The sequence below is a fragment of the Oncorhynchus kisutch genome, linkage group LG15, assembly GCF_002021735.2.
Source record: "Oncorhynchus kisutch isolate 150728-3 linkage group LG15, Okis_V2, whole genome shotgun sequence".
Lineage (NCBI taxonomy): Eukaryota > Metazoa > Chordata > Actinopteri > Salmoniformes > Salmonidae > Oncorhynchus > Oncorhynchus kisutch.
Genome location: NC_034188.2, coordinates 232,544 through 259,960, shown reverse-complemented (window position 1 = coordinate 259,960; position 27,417 = coordinate 232,544). Strand labels below are relative to the sequence as shown.

Here is a 27,417-nt window from a genome sequence, read left to right as displayed (position 1 = left end):
ATATTGGTGCGTGTATTTTGGTGTGTGTGCGTGCGTGTGTGTGTTCTGATGAGATGTATTTATTATTGGACAGTGTCTTATACCAGTATGTGAATAAAGGTTGACCTGAACTGTCTGGTAACTATCATCATATGAATGGTTGGGGCCAGCGTATGACACACTAGTGGCCAGCGTATGACACTGCATGTAACAACCACTAACTCATAGTAGTCTACAGTGTACACACTAGTCAGTCAGCATATAGACGTCTTTAATTCCCTCAGTGGTCAGAGAACAGAGAACACGGTGAGTACAGAAGAATGGGTCGGAGGTCAAAGGTCATGGCGAGGACAGAAGAATGGGTCAGAGGTCACGGTGAGGAGAGCAGGTATAGCTGGATAGAGGAAGACTACAGCAGGATCATACACAGTAAGTTGGGTGAATTTTGTCCCATTCCTCCTGACAAAGCTGGTGTAACTGAGTCAGGTTTGTAGGCCTCCTTGCTCGCACACACTTTTTAAGTTCTGCCCACAAATGTTCTATAAGATTGAGGTCAGGGCTTTGTGATGGCCACTCCAATACCTTGACTTTGTTGTCCTTAAGCCATTTTGCCACAACTTTGGAAGTATGCTTGGGGTCAATGTCCAGTTGGAAGACCCATTTGCGACCAAGCTTTAACTTCCTGACTGATGTCTTGAGATGTTGCTTCAATATATCCACATAATCTTCTTTCCCCATGATGCCATCTGTTTTGTGAAGTGCACCAGTCCCTCCTGCAGCAAAGCACCCCCACAACATGATGCTGCCGCCCACGTGCTTCACGGTTGGGATGGTTTTCTTCGGCTTGCAGGCCTCCCGCTTTTTCCTCCAAACATAACGATGGTCATTATGGCCAAACAGTTAAATTTTTGATTCATCAGACCAGAGGACATTTTCCAAATTGTACTCTCTTTGTCCCCATGTGCAGTTGCAACCCGTAGTCTGGCTTTTTTTATGGCGGTTTTGGAGCAGTGGCTTCTTCGTTGCTGAGCAGCCTTTCAGGTTATGTCGATATAGGACTCGTTTTACTGTGGATATAGATACTTTTGTACCTGTTTCCTCCAGCATCTTCACAAGGTCCTTTGCTGTTGTTCTGGGATTGATTTGCACTTTTCACAGCAAAGTACGTTAATCTCTAGGAGACAGAAGGCGTCTCCTTCCTGAGCGGTATGATGGCTGCACGGTCCCATGGTGTTTATACTTGCGTACTATTGTTTGTACAGGTCAATGTGGAGTAGGGGGTTGTCTCTCCTGGTGTGGTGTCTGGAGGAGTAGGGGTTTGTCTCTCCTGGTGTGGAGTAGGGGGTTTGTCTCTCCTGGTGTGGTGTCTAGAGGAGTAGGGGGTTTGCCTCTCCTGGTGTGGTGTCTAGAGGAGTAGGGGGTTTGTCTCTCCTGGTGTGGTGTCTGGAGGTGTAGGGGTTTGTCTCTCCTGGTGTGGTGTCTGACAGGAGTGGGGGATTTGTCTCTCCTGGTGTGTTGTCTAGAGGAGTAGGGATTTGTCACTCCTGGTGTGGTGTCTAGAGGAGTAGGGGTTTTTCTCTCCTGGTGTCTGGAGGAGTAGGGGATTTGTCTCTTCTGGTGTGGTGTCTGGAGGAGTAGGGGTTTGTCTCTCCTGGTGTGGTGTCTGGAGGAGTCGGGGTTTGCCTCTCCTGGTGTGGTGTCTAGAGGAGTAGGGGATTGTCTCTCCTGGTGTCTGGAGGAGTAGAGGGTTTGTCTCTCCTGCTGTGTGTCTGAAGGAGTAGGGGGGTTGTCTCTCCTGGTGTGGTGTATAGAGTGTTAGTGGTTTGTCTCTCCTGGTCTGGTGTCTGGGGGAGTAGGTGGTTTGTCTCTCCTGGTGTGGTGTCTGGAGGAATAAGGGTTTGTCTCTCCTGTTGTGGTGTCTAGAGGAGTAGGGGGTTCTCTCTCCTGGTGTGGTGTCTAGATGAGTAGGGGTTTGTCTCTCCTGGTGTGGTGTCTGGAGGTGTAGGGGTTTGTCTCTCCTGGTGTGGTGTCTGGAGGAGTAGATGGTTTGTCTCTCCTGGTGTGGTGTCTGGAGGAATAAGGGTTTGTCTCTCCTGGTGTGGTGTCTGGAGGAGTAGGGGATTTGTCTCTCCCGTTGTGGTGTCTAGAGGAGTAGGGGTTTGTCTTTCCCGTTGTGGTGTCTGGAGGAGTAGGGTTTGTCTTTCCCGTTGTGGTGTCTAGAGGAATAAGGGTTTGCCTCTCCTGTTGTGGTGTCTAGAGGAGTAGGGGGTTCTCTCTCCTGGTGTGGTGTCTAGATGAGTAGGGGTTTGTCTCTCCTGGTGTCTGGAGGAGTAGGGGTTTTGTCTCTCCTGGTGTGTTGTCTGGAGGTGTAGGGGTTTGTCTCTCCTGGTGTGGTGTCTAGAGGAGTAGGGATTTGTCTCTCCTGGTGTGGTGTCTGGAGGAATAAGGGTTTGTCTCTCCTGGTGTGGTGTCTAGAGGAGTTGGGGTTTTGTCTCTCCTGGTGTGGTGTCTGGAGGAGTAGGGGATTTGTCTCTCCTGGTGTGTTGTCTGGAGGTGTAGGGGTTTGTCTCTCCTGGTGTAGTGTCTGGAGGAGTAGGGGGTTTGTCTCTCCTGGTGTGGTGTCTGAAGGAGTAGTGGGTTTGTCTTTCCCGTTGTGGTGTCTGGAGGAGTAGGGGGTTTGTCTCTCCCGTTGTGGTGTCTAGAGGAGTAGGGGGTTTGTCTTTCCCATTGTGGTGTCTAGAGGAGTAGGGGTTTGTCTTTCCCGTTGTGGTGTCTGGAGGAGTAGGGGTTTGTCTTTCCCGTTGTGGTGTCTAGAGGAGTAGGGGGTTTGTCTTTCCCGTTGTGGTGTCTGGAGGAGTAGGGGTTTGTCTCTCTTGGTATGGTGTCTGGAGGAGTAGGGGGTTGTCTCTCCTGGTGTGGTGCCTGGAGGAGTAGGGGGTTTGTCTCTCCTGTTGTGGTGTCTGGAGGAGTAGGGGGTTTGTCTCTCCTGGTGTGGTGTCTAGAGGAGTATGGGGTTTGTCTCTCCTAGTGTGGTGTTGAGAGGAGTAGGGGGTTTGTCTCTCCTGGTATGGAGGAGTAGGGGTTTCTCTCTCCTGCTGTGGTGTCTAGAGGAGTAGGGGGTTGTCTCTCCTAGTGTGGTATTTGGAGGACTTGGGGATTTGTCTCTCCTGGTGTGGTGTCTGGAGGAGTAGGGGGTTTGCCTCTCCTGTGTGGTGTGTGTGGAAGAGTAGGGGTTTTCACAATTCTTGTAAAAGTCCTATTCATAATAGAACTATGGTTTTAGATTTATTGGAGGCTACGATGCTGCCCTCTGCTTTGAGAGTGTTGCTGCTCACACTGGGGGGAAAGATTCTGTCAGTATGGGTAACACCATGGCAGATGAGGCTGCTAAATTGGCTGCCTCCAAGTGTCATAGCCACTCCATGTTCTTCTCTGCTACTGTTGGGAAAGACACTGATGATTTGGCATCTAAATAGGCTTTGGATGTTGGTTCTCATTTGGTATGGCAACAGCGGGGTTGTAAACTTGACCCCGTTTCAAAACATTTGGAGACAGACTCTGTCTGGCAGACCGTGTCTGCCAGCTTGTCTTATCGCCTCTGATTGCCAAGTGGCCCATGGTATGGCTTATTTGTCAAGGGGGGATATGATAGAGGCAATTTCTTTGGATTTGTTTTGTCCAAATTTTCACTCAGCATGTGAAACAGTTTCTGTTTCGATGTGCATGCAATTTAACATTGCCAAAAGGACACCTCTGAAACCAGGTCATGTCCCTACGTCAAGAGGACCATTCTCCCATCTTGCCATGGATTTTATAGATCTTTCATTAAGATAAGAAAGGAAAAGGTACTGTTTAGTCCTTACTGACAGGTTCACCAGGTGGGTGGAGGCATTTCTCACCACACACTGTGATGCTAAGACAGTAGACCAGATATCATAACCGCCATCGATAAAAGACAGTACTGTGCAGCCGTCTTCATCGACCTTGCCAAGGCTTTCGACTCTGTCAATCACCATATTCTTATCGGCAGACTCAGTAGCCTCGGTTTTTCGGATGACTGCCTTGCCTGGTTCACCAATTACTTTGCAGACAGAGTTCAGTGTGTCAAATCGGAGGGCATGCTGTCCGGTCCTCTGGCAGTCTCTATGGGGGTGCCACAGGGTTCAATTCTCGGGCCGACTCTTTTCTCTGTATATATCAATGATGTTGCTCTTGCTGCGGGCGATTCCCTGATCCACCTCTACGCAGACGACACCATTCTATATACTTCCGGCCCGTCCTTGGACACTGTGCTATCTAGCCTCCAAACGAGCTTCAATGCCATACAACACTCCTTCCGTGGCCTCCAACTGCTCTTAAACGCTAGTAAAACCAAATGCATGCTTTTCAACCATTCGCTGCCTGCACCCGCACGCCTGACCAGCATCACCACCCTGGATGGTTCCGACCTTGAATATGTGGACATCTATAAGTACCTAGGTGTCTGGCTAGACTGTAAACTCTCCTTCCAGACTCATATCAAACATCTCCAATCGGAAATCAAATCAAGAGTCGGCTTTCTATTCCGCAACAAAGCCTCCTTCACTCACGCCGCCAAACTTACCCTAGTAAAACTGACTATCCTACCAATCCTCGACTTTGGCGATGTCATCTACAAAATTGCTTCCAACACTCTACTCAGCAAACTGGATGCAGTTTATCACAGTGCCATCCGTTTTGTCACTAAAGCACCTTATACCACCCACCACTGCGACTTGTATGCTCTAGTCGGCTGGCCCTCGCTACATGTTCGTCGCCAGACCCACTGGCTCCAGGTCATCTACAAGTCCATGCTAGGTAAAGCTCCGCCTTATCTCAGTTCACTGGTCACGATGGCAACACCCATCCGTAGCACGCGCTCCAGCAGGTGTATCTCACTGATCATCCCTAAAGCCAACACCTCATTTGGCCGCCTTTTGTTCCAGTACTCTGCTGCCTGTGACTGGAACGAATTGCAAAAATCGCTGAAGTTGGAGACTTTTATCTCCCTCACCAACTTCAAACATCTGCTATCTGAGCAGCTAACCGATCGCTGCAGCTGTACATAGTCTATTGGTAAACAGCCCACCCATTTTCACCTACCTCATCCCCATACTGTTTTTATTTATTTACTTTTCTGCTCTTTTGCACACCAATATCTCTACCTGTACATGTACATCTGATCATTTATCACTCCAGTGTTAATCTGCAAAATTGTAATTATTCGCCTACCTCCTCATGCCTTTTGCACACAATGTATATAGACTCCCCTTTTTTTTCTACTGTGTTATTGACTTGTTAATTGTTTATTCCATGTGTAACTCTGTGTTGTCTGTTCACACTGCTATGCTTTATCTTGGCCAGGTCGCAGTTGCAAATGAGAACTTGTTCTCAACTAGCCTACCTGGTTAAATAAAGGTTAAATAAATAAATAAATAAAAAATACTAGTGAGGGAGATAATACCTAGATTTGTTGTTCCTGAGGTTTTATCTGCAGACAATGTTACCCACTCCACTGGTGATGTAGTCAAGCAGTTAGCCATAATGATGGTACTGGACCAGACATTTGTGTCCATCTACCACCCCCAGAGTAATGGGGTTACCGAGAGAGCTAACCAATCCATTAAACAAGGGTTAGCTAAGGCATGCCAATCCACCAAAACATCTTGGGTGGATTGTTTACCGCTGGTGTTATTAAAGGCCTGGGGTGCTATTAAAGGCCTGGGGTGCTATTAAAGGCCTGGGGTGCTAGTAAAGGGCAGGTAAAGGCCTGGGGTGCTATTAAAGGCCTGGGGTGCTATTAAAGGCCTGGGGTGTTATTAAAGGCCTTTGGTGCTATTAAAGGCCTGGAGTGCTATTAAAGATCGGGGGTGTTATTAAAGGCCTAGGGTGCTATTAAAGATCTGGGGTGTTATTAAAGGCCTGGGGTGTTATTAAAGGCCTGGGGTGTTATTAAAGGTCTGGGGTGTTATTAACTTCTTGGATATAGGGGGCGCTCTTTTAATTTATGGATAAAAAAAACGTTCCCGTTTTAAACAAGATATTTTGTCACGAAAAGATGCTCGACTATGCATATAATTGACAGCTTTGGAAAGAAAACACTCTGACGTTTCCAAAACTGCAAAGATATTGTCTGTGAGTGCCACAGAACTAATGCTACAGGCGAAACCAAGATTAAATTTCAGTGTCCCAGATTTTGAATGTGCTGTGTTCCAATGTCTCCTTATATGGCTGTGTATGGGTCACGAATGAGCTTAGACTTTCTGTCGTTTCCCCAAGGTGTCGAAAGCATTGTGACGTATTTTTAGGCAAATAATTGGAAGATTGACCTTAAGAGACTATATCTACCAGGTGGCCGCTTGGTGTCCTCCGTTGCAATTATTGCGTAATCTCCAGCTGCGTGTATTTTTCGTTTGCTTTTTCGTCAGCTGCCACAAATGATTTATCATCGAATAGATATGTGAAAAACACCTTGAGGATTGATTCTAAACAACGTTTGCCATGTTTCTGTCGATATTATGGAGTTAATTTGGTAAAAAGTTTGGCGTTGAAGAGACTGCATTTTCTGATTTTTTTCTTAGCCAAACGTGATGAAGAAAACGGAGCGATTTCTCCTACACAAGTAATCTTTTTGGAAAAACTGAACATTTGCTATCTAATGAGAGTCTCCTCATTGAAAACATCTGAAGTTTTTCAAAGGTAAATGATTTTATTTGAATGCTTTTCTTGTTTTTGTGAAAATGTTGCCTGCTGAATGCTAGGCTTAATGCTATGCTAGCTATCAATACTCTTACACAAATGATGTGTAGCTATGGTTTAAAAGCATATTTTGAAAATCTGAGATGACAGTGTTGTTAACAAAAGGCTAAGCTTGTGTTTCAATGTATTTATTTCATTTAATTTGCGATTTCATTGCGTTATGGTAATGAGCTTGAGGCTATAATTACGCTCCCGGATACGGGATTGCTCGACGCTAGAGGTTAAAGGCCTGGGGTGTTATTAAAGGCCTGGGGTGTTATTAAAGGCCTGGGGTGTTATTAAAGGCCTGGGGTGTTATTAAAGGCCTGGGGTGTTATTAAAGGCCTGGGGTGTTACACCACATGATATGTTGACAGGAAGACCCATGAATGTTCCCGCACACAGACCCATGACTGACAGACAAATAGACCTCACTAGCTGAAGTTGAACACTTGGGAGTACATGAAAGAGCTAACTACTATTGTCAGATCTCTCGCACTCTCACACTAGGAAAGCTCAGGAGGAGGTACCAGGTGAGGACCCCGACTACCTGCCTGTGGAGGTTGGAGACTGGGTCAAAATTCAGGTCCACAAGAGAAAATGGAGCCAGCCAAGATGGATGGGAGCATTCAAGGTAACCATGGCAACACCAACGGGCGGTCAGAGTTCAGGAACGGTCCGGCTGGCACCACCTGTCCCACTGCCAGAAGGGGTTCAGCCCACAGGAGATGATGGCGCCAGACACAGCCTGAAACAAGAAGCAGATGTGAGTCGAGACCAAAGACTTGAAAAAGATGAAGGGCAAGACAAAAGCCCTGAAGAACTAACTGTTTTACAGGATCAGCAAGGTTAGGTTGTAAATAAAAAACAATGCCATGATTACTGAAAATATGTGATAACCTTTGTATGCTTGCAGTGGTGGAAAAGTACTGGGAAATGGAGATGTACTGCTTCAGTTCTCAGGCTGAGAGCTGCCTGCACCTGCTGATAGTCACCCAGCCTCAAGGCCGAGGTAGCAGTGAGAGAAACCACAGTCTGCACATGTTTTACTCATCTTAGATACTTTGTATCTAATCCAATGCAAAAATGTTAAGATATGATTGATGGTAGGTTGTATAAAGAGCGTTGTCTCCTGTTTCACCACACAGATCTTTACTTTAGACTACTGAGTTTAGACTACTGAGTTACTCTGTCTGCAATTGCATTTTATTACTAAAGAGTTTCATACCAAAGTTCCTGCCACACAAAGGGGATACCCCTTTGAAATACGCAATATAATCAAGTGCTTGTCAAATTGTGAATGAGTGACTGATGTAATGTGTACAGCCTGCATTTCTTAAAGTATGTGGGTCGCGACGTAAATGTATATTTCATTCATTACTGGAATTGATATGGCCAAGTGCGCTCTCGTTTCAGTGCTGCTTATCAGCGTCTCTGCTCAGTTTGGCAGCTGTGTGAGTGGGAGAGGTTGTAAAGGAGATGCCCCTGTGTTTCACGGTTTACCGGATCTTTTTCCTGCAGTTTTCCTGAAGATCACTCCACCACCCACACTCTGCAGCACTGTTGTTCAAGCCACTGACTTGTTATTCCTACTCGCCATCACTCCCCGCTGTCATGAAATAGACTCATGCTAGCCACAAGTTCTGACTGAGCTCAATCGGCATGAAACGCAAATACAGTGATTACTTTTTGTCTATTTCATACAAACGTTGAGAAATAACTAGGAGCGCCCACAATGTGTTGTGTGTGGGGAAGTGCTTAGTAATGAGTGTCTCAAAACGAACAAATGGATAAAACAACACGTCCTGACCAAACATCCACAACATGCCGGTAAACCCAGGGAGGACTTTCAGAACAGGGCAGAAAATGCTTCAGGAAACAGGACTTCGGCTGTGGAAAAGTAAGTCAACTAGCAAGGCATTGTTGTAATTTTTTAACAGGTGATGATCAGCAGAAATAAGGGAGTACTATCTCATAGTAGTAGATGGGAGTTCCTCTTTCAAACAATCCCCTGGCCTTGTAATGGTACACAGCTAATAGCTAACTAACTATTGATAGTGCAACCCTAAATAACAGTACAGATAAAAATTATAAGGCCTACTGCACATATACTGTAGAAATGACCAGGCCTACTGTACATATACTGTAGAAATGACCAGGCCTAGTGTACATCTCACTGTAGAAATGACCAGGCCTACTGTACATCTCACTGTAGAAATGACCAGGCCTACTGTACATATACTGTAGAAATGACCAGGCCTACTGTACATCTCACTGTAGAAATGACCAGGCCTACTGTACATCTCACTGTAGAAATGACCAGGCCTACTGCACATATACTGTAGAAATGACCAGGCCTAGTGTACATCTCACTGTAGAAATGACCAGGCCTACTGTACATCTCACTGTAGAAATGACCAGGCCTACTGTACATATACTGTAGAAATGACCAGGCCTACTGTACATATACTGTAGAAATGACCAGGCCTACTGCACATATACTGTAGAAATGACCAGGCCTACTGCACATATACTGTAGAAATGACCAGGCCTACTGTACATCTCACTGTAGAAATGACCAGGCCTACTGTACATCTCACTGTAGAAATGACCAGGCCTACTGTACATCTCACTGTAGAAATGACCAGGCCTACTGTACATCTCACTGTAGAAATGACCAGGCCTACTGTACATCTCACTGTAGAAATGACCAGGCCTACTGTACATCTCACTGTAGAAATGACCAGGCCTACTGTACATCTCACTGTAGAAATGACCAGGCCTACTGTACATCTCACTGTAGAAATGACCAGGCCTACTGTACATCTCACTGTAGAAATGACCAGGCCTACTGTACATCTCACTGTAGAAATGACCAGGCCTACTGTACATCTCACTGTAGAAATGACCAGGCCTACTGTACATATACTGTAGAAATGACCAGGCCTACTGTACATCTCACTGTAGAAATGACCAGGCCTACTGTACATCTCACTGTAGAAATGACCAGGCCTACTGCACATATACTGTAGAAATGACCAGGCCTAGTGTACATCTCACTGTAGAAATGACCAGGCCTACTGTACATCTCACTGTAGAAATGACCAGGCCTACTGTACATATACTGTAGAAATGACCAGGCCTACTGTACATATACTGTAGAAATGACCAGGCCTACTGCACATATACTGTAGAAATGACCAGGCCTACTGCACATATACTGTAGAAATGACCAGGCCTACTGTACATCTCACTGTAGAAATGACCAGGCCTACTGTACATCTCACTGTAGAAATGACCAGGCCTACTGTACATCTCACTGTAGAAATGACCAGGCCTACTGTACATATTACTGTAGAAATGACCATGCCTACTGTACATATTGATGTAGAAATGACCAGGCCTACTGTACATTCTGGGTTGATCATCTACAACAGGAAGTGGTCTCCTGCCTGACTCTCACAGTTCTGGGTTGTTCATCTACAACAGGAAGTGGTCTCCTGACTGAGAACCCACTCACACAGTTCTGGGTTGTTCATCTACAACAGGAAGTGGTATCCTGACTGAGAACCCACTCACACAGTTCTGGGTTGTTCATCTACAACAGGAAGTGGTCTCCTGCCTGACTCACACAGTTCTGGGTTGTTCATCTACAGCAAGAAGTGGTCTCCTGCCTGACTCACACAGTTCTGGGTTGTTCATCTACAGCAGGAAGTGGTCTCCTGCCTGACTCACACAGTTCTGGGTTGTTCATCTACAGCAGGAAGTGGTCTCCTCCCTGACTCACACAGTTCTGGGTTGTTCATCTACAGCAGGAAGTGGTCTCCTGCCTGACTCACACAGTTCTGGGTTGTTCATCTACAGCAGGAAGTGGTCTCCTGCCTGACTCACACAGTTCTGGGTTGTTCATCTACAGCAGGAAGTGGTCTCCTGCCTGACTGAGAAAGCAGTAGATGTTCTGATCCAGTTTGGCACCACACACCTATGCAAGTCAGGGTTCTCAAGTACAGAAACAGTTTCAATGCTGAGCATGACCTCCGTGTTGCACTGTCTAAAGCAGAGCCCAGAATAGACCTGCTTGTTTAAAACGTCAACCAGCCACACACCTCTCATCAGGACTGTGTGTTCTGGTCTACATCTGTGTGATGTGATCAATCCATTTATTTCAGGTCAGAATTAAATGATGTCTTGTATTTTAACAGAAACAGTTCCAACCTAGACAGGTACATAAGAATAAACTAAATAAAAATAGACATGTAAATATATTTATGGGTATTTCATTGCATTTTTTTAGGCATAAGGGCAATGAAATGTTCCGATATTTACGTATAGTTGCACATTTTCCTAAGCTTGGGTCCCAGCAAAACACATAATTTCTCATTTGGGTCTCAGGCTTAAGAACCCCTGGTGTACAGCCTTCTCAAAATACAAAGCAGAGATTATGCCTTTCAAGCAACTTTTTTCAAATCATCATTATAGTCTCATCATGCAACCTTACAATATATTAAATCAAAACATACAGGCCAACGTTTGTAGAACAACTAAAGTTACATTAATGTCTCTAAATGTAGCATCTAGGAGGACCTATTTCTTTGTGAACCGCTCAACACAGAATAGTTGCACTCCATCAAACTGTTTGGAGAACATATCCTTTCTATTTTATTCAGCTTTGTTCAACTGTATTCTTCATACTATAACATATTAGAAAATAATGCAATGGAATTCTAAGCAAATCTGGCACAGCCAGATCAGGGCCTAACATGAGGACAACTCAGAGTATGTTATTCTGTTCTTCTGAAATAGACTACATTTTCTTCATATCATGTTTCTTTAGACCTGTCTAAAATAAATAATGGATTTATTGTGGTGTAGGCTATATTATATGGATTTATTAGACATTTTAAAATGTAGACGTTCCAAAGGTCTGTGTCAGCGGCAATAACCGTGAGACCGACAGTTATTTGCTTGACAATCACTGGCTGACGAAATTTCGTGACCGCCACAGCTCTAGTTAGTCCTCAGGCTGGTTAGGGTTGGTTAGTCCTCAGGCTGGTTAGGGATTGTCACTCATTCTGTAGACAAACACAAAGACACATCACATCAGTGATGTCTGTAGAAAGACGTCTAACACATAAAGGTGAGAGGTTAAAGGTCATGTCTTCACCTCAACCTCCAGGTCTGACTTCCTCTGAACCTTCTGAGTTTCTCTCCTCCTGGCCCCCTCTCTGCTCACCGCACCTACACACACATACAGCACATCTTAAACGTGTAATGTGTCTGCCTGCACATACAGTGTGTTGGTGTGTGTCTCACCATAGTCTGAGAGGCTGGTTGGTCTGTCTGGCTGGTCTCTCCCTGGTTGTCTGTCTGGCTGAGGATCATCAGACTTCTTATAGTAGTAGTCCTGGTCAGGGGGCCCGAATCTCTGACAAACATAGTACTATTGGATTTGTGTGTGTGTGTGTGTGTGTGTGTGTGTGTGTGTGTGTGTGTGTGTGTGTGTGTGTGTGTGCGTGTGCGTGTGCGTGTGCGTGTGCGCGTGCACACGTGTGCGTGTGCGCGTGCGTGTGTGTGTACCTTGTCCGGCCACATGTAGCTGATGAAGAGGGTGATGGGTAATCCCACCGTGAAGATGTAGACACCCCAGAGCCAGGGACGAGAGTTAGTTGCTATCAGGAGTCGCTCCAACAGGCCGGGCTGGGAGAACACACAGCGCACGGACACCGCACACACACACACAAACCGCACGCACACACACACAAACCGCACGCACACAGTTATTTCCGAGTGGAGTATCACAAAGAGAGACGTACAGATTGAGAGAGAGATGAGTGAAACAGAGAAAGAGAGACATACAGATTGAGAGAGAGATGAGTGAAACAGAGAAAGAGAGACATACAGATTGAGAGAGAGATGAGTGAAACAGAGAGAGAGAGAGACGTACTTGTTTCTGTCCCCAGGTGTCCTGTGTCCATCTCTCAGCCAGCTTCAGGTCATCAGTCAACAGGAAATTGTCAAACATAACTTCCCCTGACAATGACCACAGTTCCAGACCCAGCGCCGCGACTGACCCCACCCCTAATCCAGACACCGGGGACTCTGGTTGGCTGTCAGGGGATTCTGTGTACTGGACTTCGTCTGTCAGCAGGCGGCCTTGACTGATCAGCGATTGGTCAATGAAAATCTCATACCTGCTGTCTTGATACAATTCTACACACACACGCACACACGCACGCACGCACACACACACACACACACACACACACACACACACACACACACACACACACACACACACACACACACACACACACACACACACACACACACACACACACACACACACACACACACACACACACACACACACACACACACACACACATTTTAAATACTTTATTTGAATCCACCAATCAAATGTCTCTGTCTGCATGTCCCTCAAGGGTCCAGAGAGCACCTCCTTCTCCAAGCAGCTAGGATGCCCACGGCAGCTGAAACAGAGCAGTACCCAGTACCCAGCCTGCTTTGCCCTAGTTGTTGTCAGGCCCACAATCTGGTGGCCACACACTGCAAGCCTGTGAGCGTGGCAGAGACTGCCACATATCATCACCTCCAGCTTGCACCTCCACCGAGGCTGTTCCAGCCTGCCTGCACCTCCACCCGAGGCTGTCCCAGCATGCCATGAGGGGCTGGTATTTAAGCAGATTCTCTGCCAAGGCCTTTTCCATGTAGCCATCCAATGAGCAGCCCACTTCCAAAATGAGCACCTCCCCCTGGCCTCCCCCCACAACAACAATATCTGGTGTATTTGGCACACAGAAAACACATCATAAACATCACACCAGCTTCCCTTTACACAAAAATGTTCATGCATGTGTGTTGTTGGTGAGACCACTTGTCTCACCTCGCTGGCTATCAGGTCAACAAGCCAGTCATGTGAGAGTCATTTCTCTGGGTATGAACATTGACTGTCGCAACATGAATGGAAACAGACTCATGAGAAAAATCCTAGACACTAAACTGCTCCAGGAGAAAACCATGTTTGTCTCCTCCGGAGATCCAGGGAAATGGAGTAGAGTGGCGGCAATCCTGAATGGAACTTTCTATAGGAAAGCCATGTGTTTCACACACAGATGTGAGGTTTACTGTGTAGTATTTAGTGGTTAGGCTGCATACTAACGTAGTGTGTAGAGGTAGGGTTTAGTGGTTAGGCTGCATACTAACGTAGTGTATAGAGGTGTGGTTGTCGGTCGGTGAAGTACACCGTCAGGTCATCGACGGGTTGGGGGGCGTGTATCTCTTGGTTACGGCCGTTGCTAGAGTCCATTACCCTGACGATGAGATGGAGGCGGTGGCTGGTGCCGCACTTATCAGGACCAAACATCACAGAGTACGGAGTGGACTCACTGAACTGGCTCTAAGCACATACACAGAGATATATACAGAGAGATATATATATATATATATATATATATATATATATATATATATATATATATATATATATATATATATAAATACACACACACACACTTTGACACATGCACACACACAACATCATACAACTTCCTCCATACGAAACAAGAACAGAACAAGGAGCATCGTTATAGAGGACGAGTAGATGTTGAGCAGCAGCAGTTGGGTCAACTCACCAGTCGTAGCAGATGGGTCTGAGTCAGCAGTTTGATGTAGGCTCCACTGCACTCTACATCTCTCCCGAACCTCACCTCATACCTGTACACACACACACAGTAGTAAGTAGTTTGAAAAAGACTCAACTGATGTGGGCGTGTCGTGCATACATATGTGTGTGTTCTCACTGCAGGCAGAGCGGTGTGTGTATGACAGTGACGGGTGTGTGTACTCACTGCAGGCAGAGCGGTGTGTGTACTCACTGCAGGCAGAGAGGTGTGTGTATGACAGGGAAGGGTGTGTGTACTCACTGCAGGCAGAGCGGTGTGTGTATGACAGTGAATGGTATGTGTACTCACTGCAGGCAGAGCGGTGTGTGTATGACAGTGGAGGGTGTGTGTACTCACTGCAGGCAGAGCGGTGTGTGTATGACAGTGAAGGGTGTGTGTACTCACTGCAGGCAGAGCGGTGTGTGTATGACAGTGAAGGGTGTGTGTACTCATTGCAGGAAGAGCGGTGTGTGTATGACAGTGAAGGGTGTGTGTACTCACTGCAGGCAGAGAGGTGTGTGTATGACAGTGAAGGGTGTGTGTATTCACTGCAGGCAGAGAGGTGTGTGTATGACAGTGAAGGGTGTGTGTACTCACTGCAGGCAGAGAGGTGTGTGTATGAAGTTGAAGGGTGTGTGTAGGTAGGCAGCGATGGCATGGTGTCGTCCTGATGACTTCATCACCAGTGCTCTGTTCCCAGGATACATTGCAGCCGCTGGCTCTTCCACCACCCATTGGCCTGGAGGAAACACACCTTTAACCCCTGGCTCTAACGCTAACCTCTGGATACTCTACTGCCTCCTGCCCTGTAGGAAAACACATCGATGACTTTTAACCCCTGAAATTGTACACTTAACGTCGGTGACAGCTCCTGGTGTAGTCTACCTACCATCAAACTGTCAGTACTCTACCTCCTATCATACTGCAGTACTCTGTCTACCTCCCATCATACTGTCTACTCTGTCTACCTCCATCATACTGCAGTACTCTGTCTACCTCCCATCATACTGTCAGTACTCTCTCTACCTCCCATCATAATGTCAGTACTCTGTCTACCTCCCATCATAATGTCAGTACTCTGTCTACCTCCATCATACTGTCTACTCTGTCTACCTCCCATCATAATGTCAGTACTCTGTCTACCTCCATCATACTGTCAGTACTCTGTCTACCTCCCATCATAATGTCAGTACTCTGTCTACCTCCATCATACTGTCAGTACTCTGTCTACCTCCCATCATAATGTCAGTACTCTGTCTACCTCCCATCATAATGTCAGTACTCTGTCTACCTCCATCATACTGTCTACTCTGTCTACCTCCCATCATAATGTCAGTACTCTGTCTACCTCCATCATACTGTCAGTACTCTGTCTACCTCCCATCATACTGTCAGTACTCTGTCTACCTCCCATCATAATGTCAGTACTCTGTCTACCTCCCATCATACTGTCAGTACTCTCTCTACCTCCCATCATAATGTCAGTACTCTGTCTACCTCCCATCATAATGTCAGTACTCTGTCTACCTCCATCATACTGTCTACTCTGTCTACCTCCCATCATAATGTCAGTACTCTGTCTACCTCCATCATACTGTCAGTACTCTGTCTACCTCCCATCATAATGTCAGTACTCTGTCTACCTCCATCATACTGTCAGTACTCTGTCTACCTCCCATCATAATGTCAGTACTCTGTCTACCTCCATCATACTGTCTACTCTGTCTACCTCCATCATACTGTCAGTACTCTGTCTACCTCCCATCATACTGCAGTACTCTGTCTACCTCCATCATACTGTCAGTACTCTGTCTACCTCCCATCATACTGCAGTACTCTGTCTACCTCCCATCATAATGTCAGTACTCTGTCTACCTCCATCATACTGTCTACTCTGTCTACCTCCATCATACTGTCAGTACTCTGTCTACCTCCCATCATACTGCAGTACTCTGTCTACCTCCATCATACTGTCAGTACTCTGTCTACCTCCCATCATACTGTCAGTACTCTGTCTACCTCCATCATACTGTCTACTCTGTCTACCTCCATCATACTGTCAGTACTCTGTCTACCTCCCATCATACTGTCAGTACTCTGTCTACCTCCCATCATACTGTAAGTACTCTGTCTACCTCCCATCATACTGTCAGTACTCTGTCTACCTCCATCATACTGGCAGTACTCTGTCTACCTCCCATCATACTGTAAGTACTCTGTTTACCTCCCATCATACTGTCAGTACTCTGTCTACCTCCATCATACTGTCTACTCTGTCTATCTCCATCATACGGTCAGTACTCTGTCTACCTCCATCATACTGTCAGTACTCTGTCTACCTCCATCATACTGTCACATTGTAGTCTACATACCATCGTATTTGAGAGCCTCAGCATCTGTCTCTTTCACAGCCTTGGATTGGACCCATCTCCTGTAAAACACATGACACATTGTCTTACTGATACGATATTAGTTATATTACTAAGACACTACTATTACTAACTACTATTACCTTGACAATACTATTACTAACTACTATTACCTTGACAATACTATTACTAAGACATTACCATTACTTACTACTGTTACTAAGATAATACTATTCCTATTACCACCTACTTTTACCAATATATTACTGTTACTAACTATTATTACCAAGATATTACTGTTACTAACTACTATTACTAAGACAATACTATTACTAACTACTAATTCTACCTAGTAATACTAAGATATTACTATTACTAACTACTGTTACTTAGACAATACTATTACTAACTACTATTACTAAGACGATATTATTACTACCTACTATTACTAAGACATTACTATTACTAACTACTAATTCTACCTATTATTACTAAGATATTACAATTACTAGATATTACTATTACTAACTACTATTACTAAGACAATACTATTACTAACTACTATTACCAAGACATTACTATTGCTAACTACTATTACTAAGACATTACTATTGCTAACTACTATTACCAAGACAATACTATTACTAACTACTATTACCAAGACATTACTATTAAAACCTACTATTACTAAGACAATACTATTACTAACTACCGTTACTAAGACAATACTATTACTAACTACTAATTCTACCTATTATTACTAAGATATTACTATTACTAGATATTACTATTACTAACTACCGTTACCAAGACAATACTATTACTAACTACTAATTCTACATATTATTACTAAGATATTACTATTACTAGATATTACTATTACTAACTACTATTACTTAGACATTACTATTACTAACTAATATTACTAAGACAATACTATTACTAACTACTGCTACTTAGACAATACTATTACTAACTACTAATCATATCTATTATTACTAAGATATTACTATTACTAACTACCGTTACTAAGACAATACTATTACTAACTACTAATTCTACCTATTATTACTAAGATATTACTATTACTAGATATTACTATTACTAACTACTATTACGAAGACAATACTATTACTAACTACTATTACCAAGACATTACTATTACTAACTACTATTACTAAGACAATACTATTACTAACTACTAATTCTACCTATTATTACTAAGATATTACTATTACTAAGACATTACTATTGCTAACTACTATTACCAAGACATTACTATTACAACCTACTATTACTAAGACAATACTATTACTAACTACTATTACTAAGACATTACTATTACTAACTACTATTACTAAGACAATACTATTACTAACTACTATTACCAAGACATTAATATTACTAAGACATTACTATATGGTGAATGTAGAATACAGATTTAAACAGATCACGTCACCTATCTAGAGGATCTGAGTCAAACGTCTCTGCAAAATGTGCTTCTTCTGGAACCTGAACAAGTCTGTAGGTATCCTGAAAGAGAGAGAGAGAGGGGAGAGAGAGGGGAGAGAGAGAGGGGAATAGAGTGAGAGAGAGAGAGAGATATCTACTGGGTGAAATTCCACAGTGTGCCATCACAGCAGCAAGATTTGTGACCTGTTGCCACGAGAAAAGGGCAACCAGTGAAGAACAAACACCATTGTAAATACAACCCATATTTATGCTTATTATTTATGCTTGTGTCCTTTAGCCATTTGTACATTGTTAGAACACTGTATATATATATAATATGACATTTGTAATGTCTTTACTGTTTTGAAACTTCTGTATGTGTAATGTTTACTGTTAATTTTTGTTGTTTTTCACTTTATATATTCACTTTGTATGTTGTCTACCTCACTTGCTTTGGCAATGTTAACACATGTTTCCCATGCCAATAAAGCCCTTGAATTGAATTGAAATTGAGAGAGGGGAGAGAGAGGGGAATAGAGTGAGAGAGAGAGAGAGAGAGAGAGAGAGAGAGAGAGAGAGAGAGAGAGAGAGGGGAATAGAGTGAGAGAGAGAGAGAGGGGAATAGAGTGAGAGAGAGAGAGAGAGAGAGAGAGAGAGAGAGAGAGAGAGGGGGGGGGAGAGAGAGAGGGGAATAGAGTGAGAGAGAGAGAGAGAGAGAGAGAGGGGGGAATAGAGAGAGAGAGAGAGAGAGAGAGAGAGAGAGAGAGAGACAGAGACAGAGAAGGGAGAGAGAGAGAAAGACACAGAGAGAGAGAGAGAGAGAGAGAGAGAGAGAGAGAGAGAGAGAGAGAAGTGAGAAAGAGAGAAGTGAGAAAGAGAGAAGTGAGAAAGAGAGAAGGGAGAGAGACAGAAAGAGAGATAAGAGAGACAGAAAGAGAGAGAGAAGGGAGAGAGAGAGAAAGAGAGAGAGAGAGAGAGAGAGAAAGACAGAGAGAGAGAGAGAGAGAGAGAGAGAGAGAGAGAGAGAGAGAGAGAGAAGTGAGAAAGAGAGAAGTGAGAAAGAGAGAAGTGAGAAAGAGAGAAGGGAGAGAGACAGAGAGAGAGATAAGAGAGACAGAAAGAGAGAGACAGAGACAGGGACAGAGAGAGATGAGAGAGAGGAGAGAGAGAGAGAGAGGGGTAAACAACAGTTTATAGGTTAACAGGGAAGTTAAAGAGTAAAGAGGTCAGTGTCACCTCAGTTAATAAAACAACGACAGGAGAACAGCACTCAATAACTCTAATAATATGGCACATGTAGTAGACATTATAGTAATCCAGTCCATATACTGTATCTAGTATGAATGAGAGTAATCCAGGTCATATATCTAGTATGAATGAGAGTAATCCAGGTCATATTTCTAGTTTGAATGACAGTAATCCAGGTCATATATCTAGTATGAATGACAGTAATCCAGGCCATATATCTAGTATGAATGACAGTAATCCAGGTCATATTTCTAGTATGAATGACAGTAATCCAGGCCATATATCTAGTTTGAATGACAGTAATCCAGGCCATATATCGAGTATGAATGACAGTAATCCAGGCCATATATCTAGTATGAATGACAGTAATCCAGGTCATATTTCTAGTATGAATGACAGTAATCCAGGCCATATATCTAGTTTGAATGACAGTAATCCAGGCCATATATCGAGTATGAATGACAGTAATCCAGGCCATATATGTAGTTTGAATGACAGTAATCCAGGCCATATATCTAGTTTGAATGATATTAGCAGAGCCTGACCTGAACTGGATCCGCCGGGGTTAAACACACACAGGCAAGCAGCAGGCGGCCGAACATCATGTCTGTTTCACACGCAGGCACGCACACACAGACACACACACACACACACACACACACACAATACATAACCATGTTTCCCTCTCGTCAAGAGTTACGTCGCTAGCTACTAGATAACAGATACTGTATCAACACAACAGATCCTATAACCTACAAACCCCGCCACTCCAAAAAGATACAGTACGTAATCACCACGTGTGTAAAAACAACATACAGGTGTTTACCTGTTAATACACTTATAATAATTGTGAGTGTTTACCTGGTCAGACGAGGTTCTCAGAGACTGGTGGCTCGGTGGGAAACAGACTTCCTTACAGCTGGACTCTGACCCCTCCTCAGTCAGTCAGCCATCTCTTAGCAACCAATGAGCTTTGTCACCATTAAGGCATTAAGAGCAGCAATGCACTGTGGGATTGACATCAGGTGCTGCAGTTTCATCTGTATTGGTCATCATTATTTAATGACGTAAAACCAGTTTAATCTGTATTGGTCATCATTATTTAGTGACGTAAAACCAGTTTAATCTGTATTGGTCATCATTATTTAGTGACGTAAAACCAGTTTAATCTGTATTGGTCATCAATATTTAGTGACGTAAAACCAGTTTAATCTGTATTGGTCATCATTATTTAGTAAAGTAAAACCAGTTTAATCTGTATTGGTCATCATTATTTAGTAAAATAAAACCAGTTTAATTTGTATTGGTCATCATTATTTAGTAAAATAAAACCAGTTTAATCTGTATTGGTCATCATTATTTAGTGACGTAAAACCACTTTCATCTGTATTGGTCATCATTATTTAGTAAAATAAAACCAGTTTAATTTGTATTGGTCATCATTATTTAGTAAAGTAAAACCAGTTTAATCTATATTGGTCATCATTATTTAGTAAAGTAAAACCACTTTCATCTGTATTGGTCATCATTATTTAGTAAAATAAAACCAGTTTAATCTGTACTGGTCATCATTATTTAGTAAAGTAAAACCAGTTTAATCTGTATTGGTCATCATTATTTAGTAAAGTAAAACCAGTTTAATCTGTATTGGTCATCATTATTTAGTGACGTAAAACCAGTTTAATCTGTATTGGTCATCAATATTTAGTAAAGTAAAACCACTTTCATCTGTATTGGTCATCATTATTTAGTAAAATAAAACCAGTTTAATCTGTATTGGTCATCATTATTTAGTAAAGTAAAACCAGTTTAATCTGTATTGGTCATCATTATTTAGTAAAGTAAAACCAGTTTAATCTGTATTGGTCATCATTATTTAGTGATGTAAAACAAAGGTTCCATTATATTTGTGTCACTCCGCGGCGGAGGGATACATCCGAGGTGAGGATTTACCGATTTACTCCCGTGTACACCTGTCACGGTTAGGTCCGCCCCTATGTATAGACCCCATGGCAGCGACACACGTTCTCCACATCATTGAGGCGCCTCTAGCACCGTAGAGGATTGGAGTGATTCATATAGCTCATAAATGTGGTTACATACATAACCTTCATTATGTTTCACTATATTGGATCACTCCAATTTATTGGTATACCCGTACCAGATTAGTCGATGGGGAGATTAACAAGAAGTTTATCTTTCATTTAGTGTATTGGACTTGTTAATGTGTGAAAGTTGCATATGTAAAAAAAATAAAAAAGAATTTCGCACGCTGCCTTTTCAGCGGAATGTTGTTGAGCGGAACCCCTAGCCATAAGAAGCTTAGCTTGGTGATGAGCTTTGAGGACACTATGGTGTTAAACGCTGAGCTGTAGTCAATTAATAGCATTCTCAGGTGTGAAAGGGCAGTGTGGAGTGCAATAGAGAATGCATCATCTGTGGATCTGTTGGGGCGAGTCTAGGGTTTCTGGGATAATGGTGTTGATGTGAGCCATGACCAGCCTTTCAAAGCATTCCATGGCTATGGGTCGGTAGTCATTTAGGCAGGTTACCTTAGTCCCTGTGCCCAAGAATACTATGGTGGTCTACTTGAAGGATGTTGGTATTACAAACTCATTCAGGGAGAGGTTGAAAATGTCAGTGAAGACACTTGCCAGTTGGTCAGCTCATGCTCGGAGTACACGTCCTAGTAGTCCATCTGCCCCTGCGGCTGTGTGAATGTTGACCCGTTTAAAGGTCTTACTCACATTGGCTGCGGTAAGCAGGATCACACAGTCGTCCGGAACAGCTGATGCTCTCATGCATGTTTCAGTGTTACTTGCCTCGAAGCGAACATAGAAGTTATTTAGCTCATCTGGTAGGCTCGTGTCACTGGGCAGCTCTCGTTTGTGCTTCCCTTTGTAGTCTGTTATAGTTTGCGAGCCCTGACGATCTTAGTTTTATATTGACGCTTTGTCTGTTTGATGGTTTGTCGGAAAGCAGCAGCTCTACCCTTTAGCTCAGTGCGAATGTTGCCTGTAATCCATGGCTTCTGGTTGGGGTATATACGTACAGTCACTGTGTGTGCAAAGTCGTCGACACACTTATTGATGAAGCCAGTGCTTGATGTGATGTACTGCTCAATGCCATTTGCAGAATCCAAGAACATATTCCAGTCTGTGCTAGCAAAACCATTCCTGTTAGTAGAGACCTTGAAGAGTATGAATATTAAAATAAAAAGTACCAATTTAAAAGACTAAAAAGAAAAAAGATAGATAAAAAATAATCTGTGCTCAAACAAGTGGTTGATATGTCAATAAAAGGTAGACTAAGAATAAGGTACTTTTATTTTTTTATATACTTATTTTGGTGAAAAGTATTATTGAATTGTCGACAATATACCATAACCTATGGTCAATAATGAGAAAGAGTGTGTTATGGGTTTTCAACCTCTGCCATATTGTGGATTGAGAGCTATCTAATAGAACAGAGGGTTTTCTTTAATGGAAGCTTCTCTAATGTCAAACATGTAAAGTGGGGTGTACCGCAGGGCAGCTCTCTAGGCCCTCTACTATTTTCTATTTTTTACCAATGACCTGACACTGGCATTAAACAAAGCATGTGTGTCTATGTATACTGATGATTCAACCATATACCCATCAGCAACCGCAGATGAAGTCACTTAAACCCTTAACAAAGAGTTGCAGTCTGTTTTGGAATGGGTGGCCAGTAATAAACTGGTCCTGAACATCTGTAAAACTAAGAGTATTGTATTTGGTACAAATAATTCCTTAAGTTCTAGACCTCAGGTGAATCTGGTAATGCATGGTGTGGCTGTTGAACAAATTGAGGAGACTAAATTACTTGATATTACCTTAAATTGTAAACCGTCATGGTCAAAATATATTGATTCAATGGTTGTAAAGATGGGGAGAAAAAATGCTTTGCTTTTTTGACACCACAAAGCAAGTTCTGCAGGCTCTAGTTTTATCTTATCTTGATTATTGTCCAGTCATATGGTCAAGTGCTGCAATAAAATACCTAGTTAAGCTGCAGCTGATCCAGAATAGAGCTGCACGTCTTGCTCTTCATCGTAATCAGATGGCTATACTGTATCAACACCGTGCATGCCAGTCTCTCTCAGCTAAGAGTCGAGGAAGACTGACTGTGTCACATCTTGTTTTTATATGTGAAGGAAATTCAAAATTGTTTGCATAGTCAACTTCCACACAGCACTGACACACACACTTATCCCAGCAAACATGCCACCAGGGGTCTTTTCACAGACCCCAGGTCCAGAACAAATTCAAGGATACATACAGTATTATACAGAGCCATGAGTGCATGGGACTCCCTTCTTATATAGTGAACAGCATACCTGGTTTCAAAAACGAATAAAACAACAAATAATTTCAGTCGAATGCATTCAGTTGTACAACTGACAAGATATCCCCCTTTCCCTTTCCCTCATGGCACAACGACTCTCCTCCATGTGACCTACTTGTTGTGTGTATGTACTGATATGTATGTGGAGCAGTGGTCTAAGGCACTGCATCTCAGTGCAAAAGGCATCACTACAATCCCTGGTTCAAATCCAGGCTGTATCACAGATCTGTTATTTCCTGTTGACTTCTCAACCGCCTGGTAGAGAGCTCTGTTATTTCCTGTTGACTTCTCAACCGCCTGGTAGAGAGCTCTGTTATTTCCTGTTGACTTCTCAACCGCCTGGTAGAGAGCGCTGTCATTTCCTGTTGACTTCTCAACTGCCTGGTAGAGAGAGCTCTGTTATTTCCTGTTGACTTCTCAACTGCCTGGTAGAGAGCTCTGTCATTTCCTGTTGACTTCTCAACCGCCTGGTAGAGAGCTCTGTTATTTCCTGTTGACTTCTCAACCGCCTGGTAGAGAGCTCTGTTATTTCCTGTTGACTTCTCAACCGCCTGGTAGAGAGCGCTGTCATTTCCTGTTGACTTCTCAACTGCCTGGTAGAGAGAGCTCTGTTATTTCCTGTTGACTTCTCAACTGCCTGGTAGAGAGCTCTGTCATTTCCTGTTGACTTCTCAACCGCCTGGTAGAGAGCTCTGTTATTTCCTGTTGACTTCTCAACTGCCTGGTAGAGAGAGCTCTGTTATTTCCTGTTGACTTCTCAACTGCCTGGTAGAGAGCTGTCATTTCCTGTTGACTTCTCAACCGCCTGGTAGAGAGCTCTGTTATTTCCTGTTGACTTCTCAACCGCCTGGTAGAGAGCTCTGTTATTTCCTGTTGACTTCTCAACCGCCTGGTAGAGAGCTCTGTTATTTCAAAAAATAACCATCAAGTAAAAAAAAAACTATTGGAAGTTATTATTTGGGTTGTCATTAACAGGAATTTAAGGTGAAATCATTTTTTCAACATGTTTTTCAAGAGCCAGTTTTGTTTTTACATTGTTGAACATACAGTAGCTTACAGGTAGACTCAGCGTTACACCATCATTAAACACAGCGACACCCTGCTGACAACAACAACAACAGATATCAAATCTGCCACAAAATATGAAATCTAACTAAATAAAACAGAGTAAATAAGATTAATGATCTTCCAGCTGTCTCTATGGCGATACAGCGTTGTTGTCACAGTCTGATGTTGATCTCACTGCGTGCTCCGTCGTCACCACCACTCTCATTGCCATCGGCGTCGGACAGGAAACCGCTTCCGACGGTAACCGTGGTGCCGACGCTGTGTTCCAGAGCCGTGATTCGCTGCTTCAGACGTTGTTGCGCGGTGGCATACTCCATTTGTAAACGTGCCAACCGCGTCTGGAGACGATCCACACACGCCTCCAACTTCCCCACCTATAAGAGGACAGCAGTTAAGATGATGATGATTAGTATTATAATTCTGTACCCAGTTCAAATACTCGGTTCACACACTCTTCCATGTGAGGCCCATGAGGAAAATTTGTATTCCATATACTCTTAGCGGTGAGTTCTATGGGGGCCCTCCATGAGGCTAGAGTCATATGGGGGCATTCCTTGAGGCTAGAGTTCTATGGGGGCATTCCTTGAGGTTAGAGTTCTATGGGGGCATTCCTTGAGGTTAGAGTCCTATGGGGGCATTCCTTGAGGCTAGAGTCCTATGGGGGCATTTTTTGAGGCTAGAGTTCTATGGGGGCTCTCCTTGAGGTTAGAGTTCTATGGGGGCATTCCTTGAGGTTAGAGTCCTATGGGGGCACTCCTTGAGGTTAGAGTTCTATGGGGGCATTCCTTGAGGTTAGAGTCCTATGGGGACACTCCTTGAGGTTAGAGTCCTATGGGGGCACTCCTTGGGCTAGAGTCCTATGAGACCATTCAGGAAACACATAGGTCTTTAATGTGTCCACCTCAATCATCTGCATGTTGTGCTTCCTTACAAACAAACAAAACACACCTTCTCCTCCATTTCCTCCACTCCCAGGCTATCTCCTCCCACTTCATCCAGTAGCCCCTCCTTCCTGAGGATATCCCGCCCCCTCTGCTCCAACTGGGTTCTAGCATGAGGGAAGTCGCTGAGTGCCTCGGTCAGATCTCTCTTAGACAGACAGAACAGGTCAGAGTAACCAAGGCTACGGATGTTAGCTGTTCTCCTGTTTCCCATCTTACTGCCCCGGATGTTCAGGATGCTGACAGAGGAAAACACACAAACATTATAGTATTTATGTAACAACAATTAGACAGAAACACCCACAGTCGTGCACACACTCCCACCCCCACTTACCTGATCTCCCCGAAGCAGCTTCCTGAGGTGAGCATGGCCAGCTGAGTAGCTCCATCATCTCCCACCACCGCCAGGCGGCCATCTTTAATAATGTACATCTCCTTCCCAATATCTCCTTTACGACAGATATAATCTCCTGGAGAGAAGACCTGGGGACGCAGCTTCAATACCAACTCTACTAGCAGGCCTGCTTCACAGTCCTGGAAGATACGCACCTAGAGGAGTGGGGGAGAGGGGGGAACAGAGAGAGAGAGGAGGAGAGAGAGAGAGGCAGGCAGGCAGTCCGAGGGAGAGGCCGTGAGAGAGGCAGAGAGAGAGAGAGAGAGAGAGAAAGAGAGAGAGAAGCAGAAACAGCTTCAATACCAACTCTACTTCCTCACAGTCATGGAAGTTGCACACCTCGAGAGAAGGGGAGAGAGAAAGAGAGGGAGGCGAGGAGATGGGACAACAAGTGTATGTGGGTGTGTGTGCGTGTGTGTCTGTGCATGTGTGTGTTCTACCTTCTTTAAAGTTTCCAGGTGCACATTGATAGCAATCTCAGCCCTCAGTTTATTGGGCAGGCTCTTCAGAACTTCCTGTTCGTCTACCGCCTTCTGATTGGTCCAGAGGTAGTCGAACCAGCGAATGACACGGTGCTCCAGGTCACGGCTGACGTGTCTGAACTGCATGTAGTGTTTGACCTGGTCGATGCGGCTCTGGAACTCTGCCCGCGTAGCGTTCATATTGGAGATCATGGCTCCCACGTTCCCCACGATGCTGGCAAAGATCAACACACCCACCTAAAATAAACATATCCAATATGTTAATATTCTAGGATTAAGACACCCAATATGTTAATATTCTAGGATTAAGACACCCAATATGTTAATATTCTAGGATTAAGACACCCAATATGTGAAAGTTTCCACAGATGGTTCTACCTGGAACCAAAAAAAGGATTCTCCCTGGAAACAAAAAGGACCATTTTGGAACACTTTTTCCTAAGAGTATATCTGATCTGGGGAATAAGGTGTACTATCTAGGGAATAGAGAGCACTATCTAGGGAATAGAGAGCACTATCTAGGGAATAGGGAGCGCTATCTAAATTACTAAATAAACATACTAAATTACAAATAAACATAAATACATTAATTTATATTGACATGTTTAAAAGTGTCACTATTCGCTGTAATTGTCCCTAACCTTAAAAATCTAATTTCACATTTCGACCTTAAAAAACAAT

General features: G+C 43.7%; 2 protein-coding genes across 3 annotated transcripts in view; both read right to left on the bottom strand.

Annotated features, from left to right (window-relative positions):
- Positions 1–10,851: 10,851 nt before the first annotated feature.
- On the bottom strand, positions 10,852–20,435 carry si:ch211-274f20.2 (calnexin). 2 transcript variants are annotated; one of them, XM_031789445.1, is made up of 12 exons: positions 20,348–20,404; positions 20,032–20,093; positions 18,246–18,319; positions 16,790–16,848; positions 15,015–15,156; positions 14,388–14,469; positions 13,960–14,152; positions 12,680–12,945; positions 12,313–12,432; positions 12,049–12,160; positions 11,900–11,973; positions 10,852–11,807 (listed from the first exon to the last, which is right to left on the bottom strand). In XM_031789445.1, exons 2-12 carry the CDS (start codon positions 20,089–20,091, stop codon positions 11,799–11,801), a joined length of 1,191 nt encoding a protein of 396 aa, XP_031645305.1. In that variant the 5' UTR covers positions 20,092–20,093; positions 20,348–20,404; the 3' UTR covers positions 10,852–11,798. The 2 variants fall into 2 exon arrangements, with proteins under 2 accessions (XP_031645305.1, XP_031645306.1); XM_031789446.1 differs by having other exon boundaries at positions 11,605–11,807; positions 12,049–12,106; positions 20,348–20,435.
- Positions 20,436–24,789: 4,354 nt separating this feature from the next.
- Positions 24,790–27,417, bottom strand: part of LOC109880481 (cyclic nucleotide-gated cation channel) — a 41,775-nt gene continuing 39,147 nt past the window's right edge. Inside the window, exons 8-11 of the mRNA XM_031789444.1 lie at positions 26,695–26,973; positions 26,195–26,409; positions 25,868–26,099; positions 24,790–25,293 (exon numbers count right to left, since the gene is read on the bottom strand). Of these exons, the coding sequence (XP_031645304.1) occupies positions 25,072–25,293; positions 25,868–26,099; positions 26,195–26,409; positions 26,695–26,973 (948 nt within the window). The 3' untranslated portion in view covers positions 24,790–25,071. The remainder of the gene's footprint in view (positions 25,294–25,867; positions 26,100–26,194; positions 26,410–26,694; positions 26,974–27,417) is intronic.

Coding starts and splice junctions, on each gene's coding strand:
- si:ch211-274f20.2 (XM_031789445.1), bottom strand. CDS start 20,091: ATGATGTTCGGCCGCCTGCTGCTTGCCTGTGTGTGTTTAACCCCGGCG. Junction 18,320..20,031: donor CCCCGGCGGATCCAGTTCAG/GTCAGGCTCTGC, acceptor TCTCTCTTTCAG/GATACCTACAGACTTGTTCA. Junction 12,433..12,679: donor ACACCTGGGGACAGAAACAA/GTACGTCTCTCT, acceptor GTGTTCTCCCAG/CCCGGCCTGTTGGAGCGACT.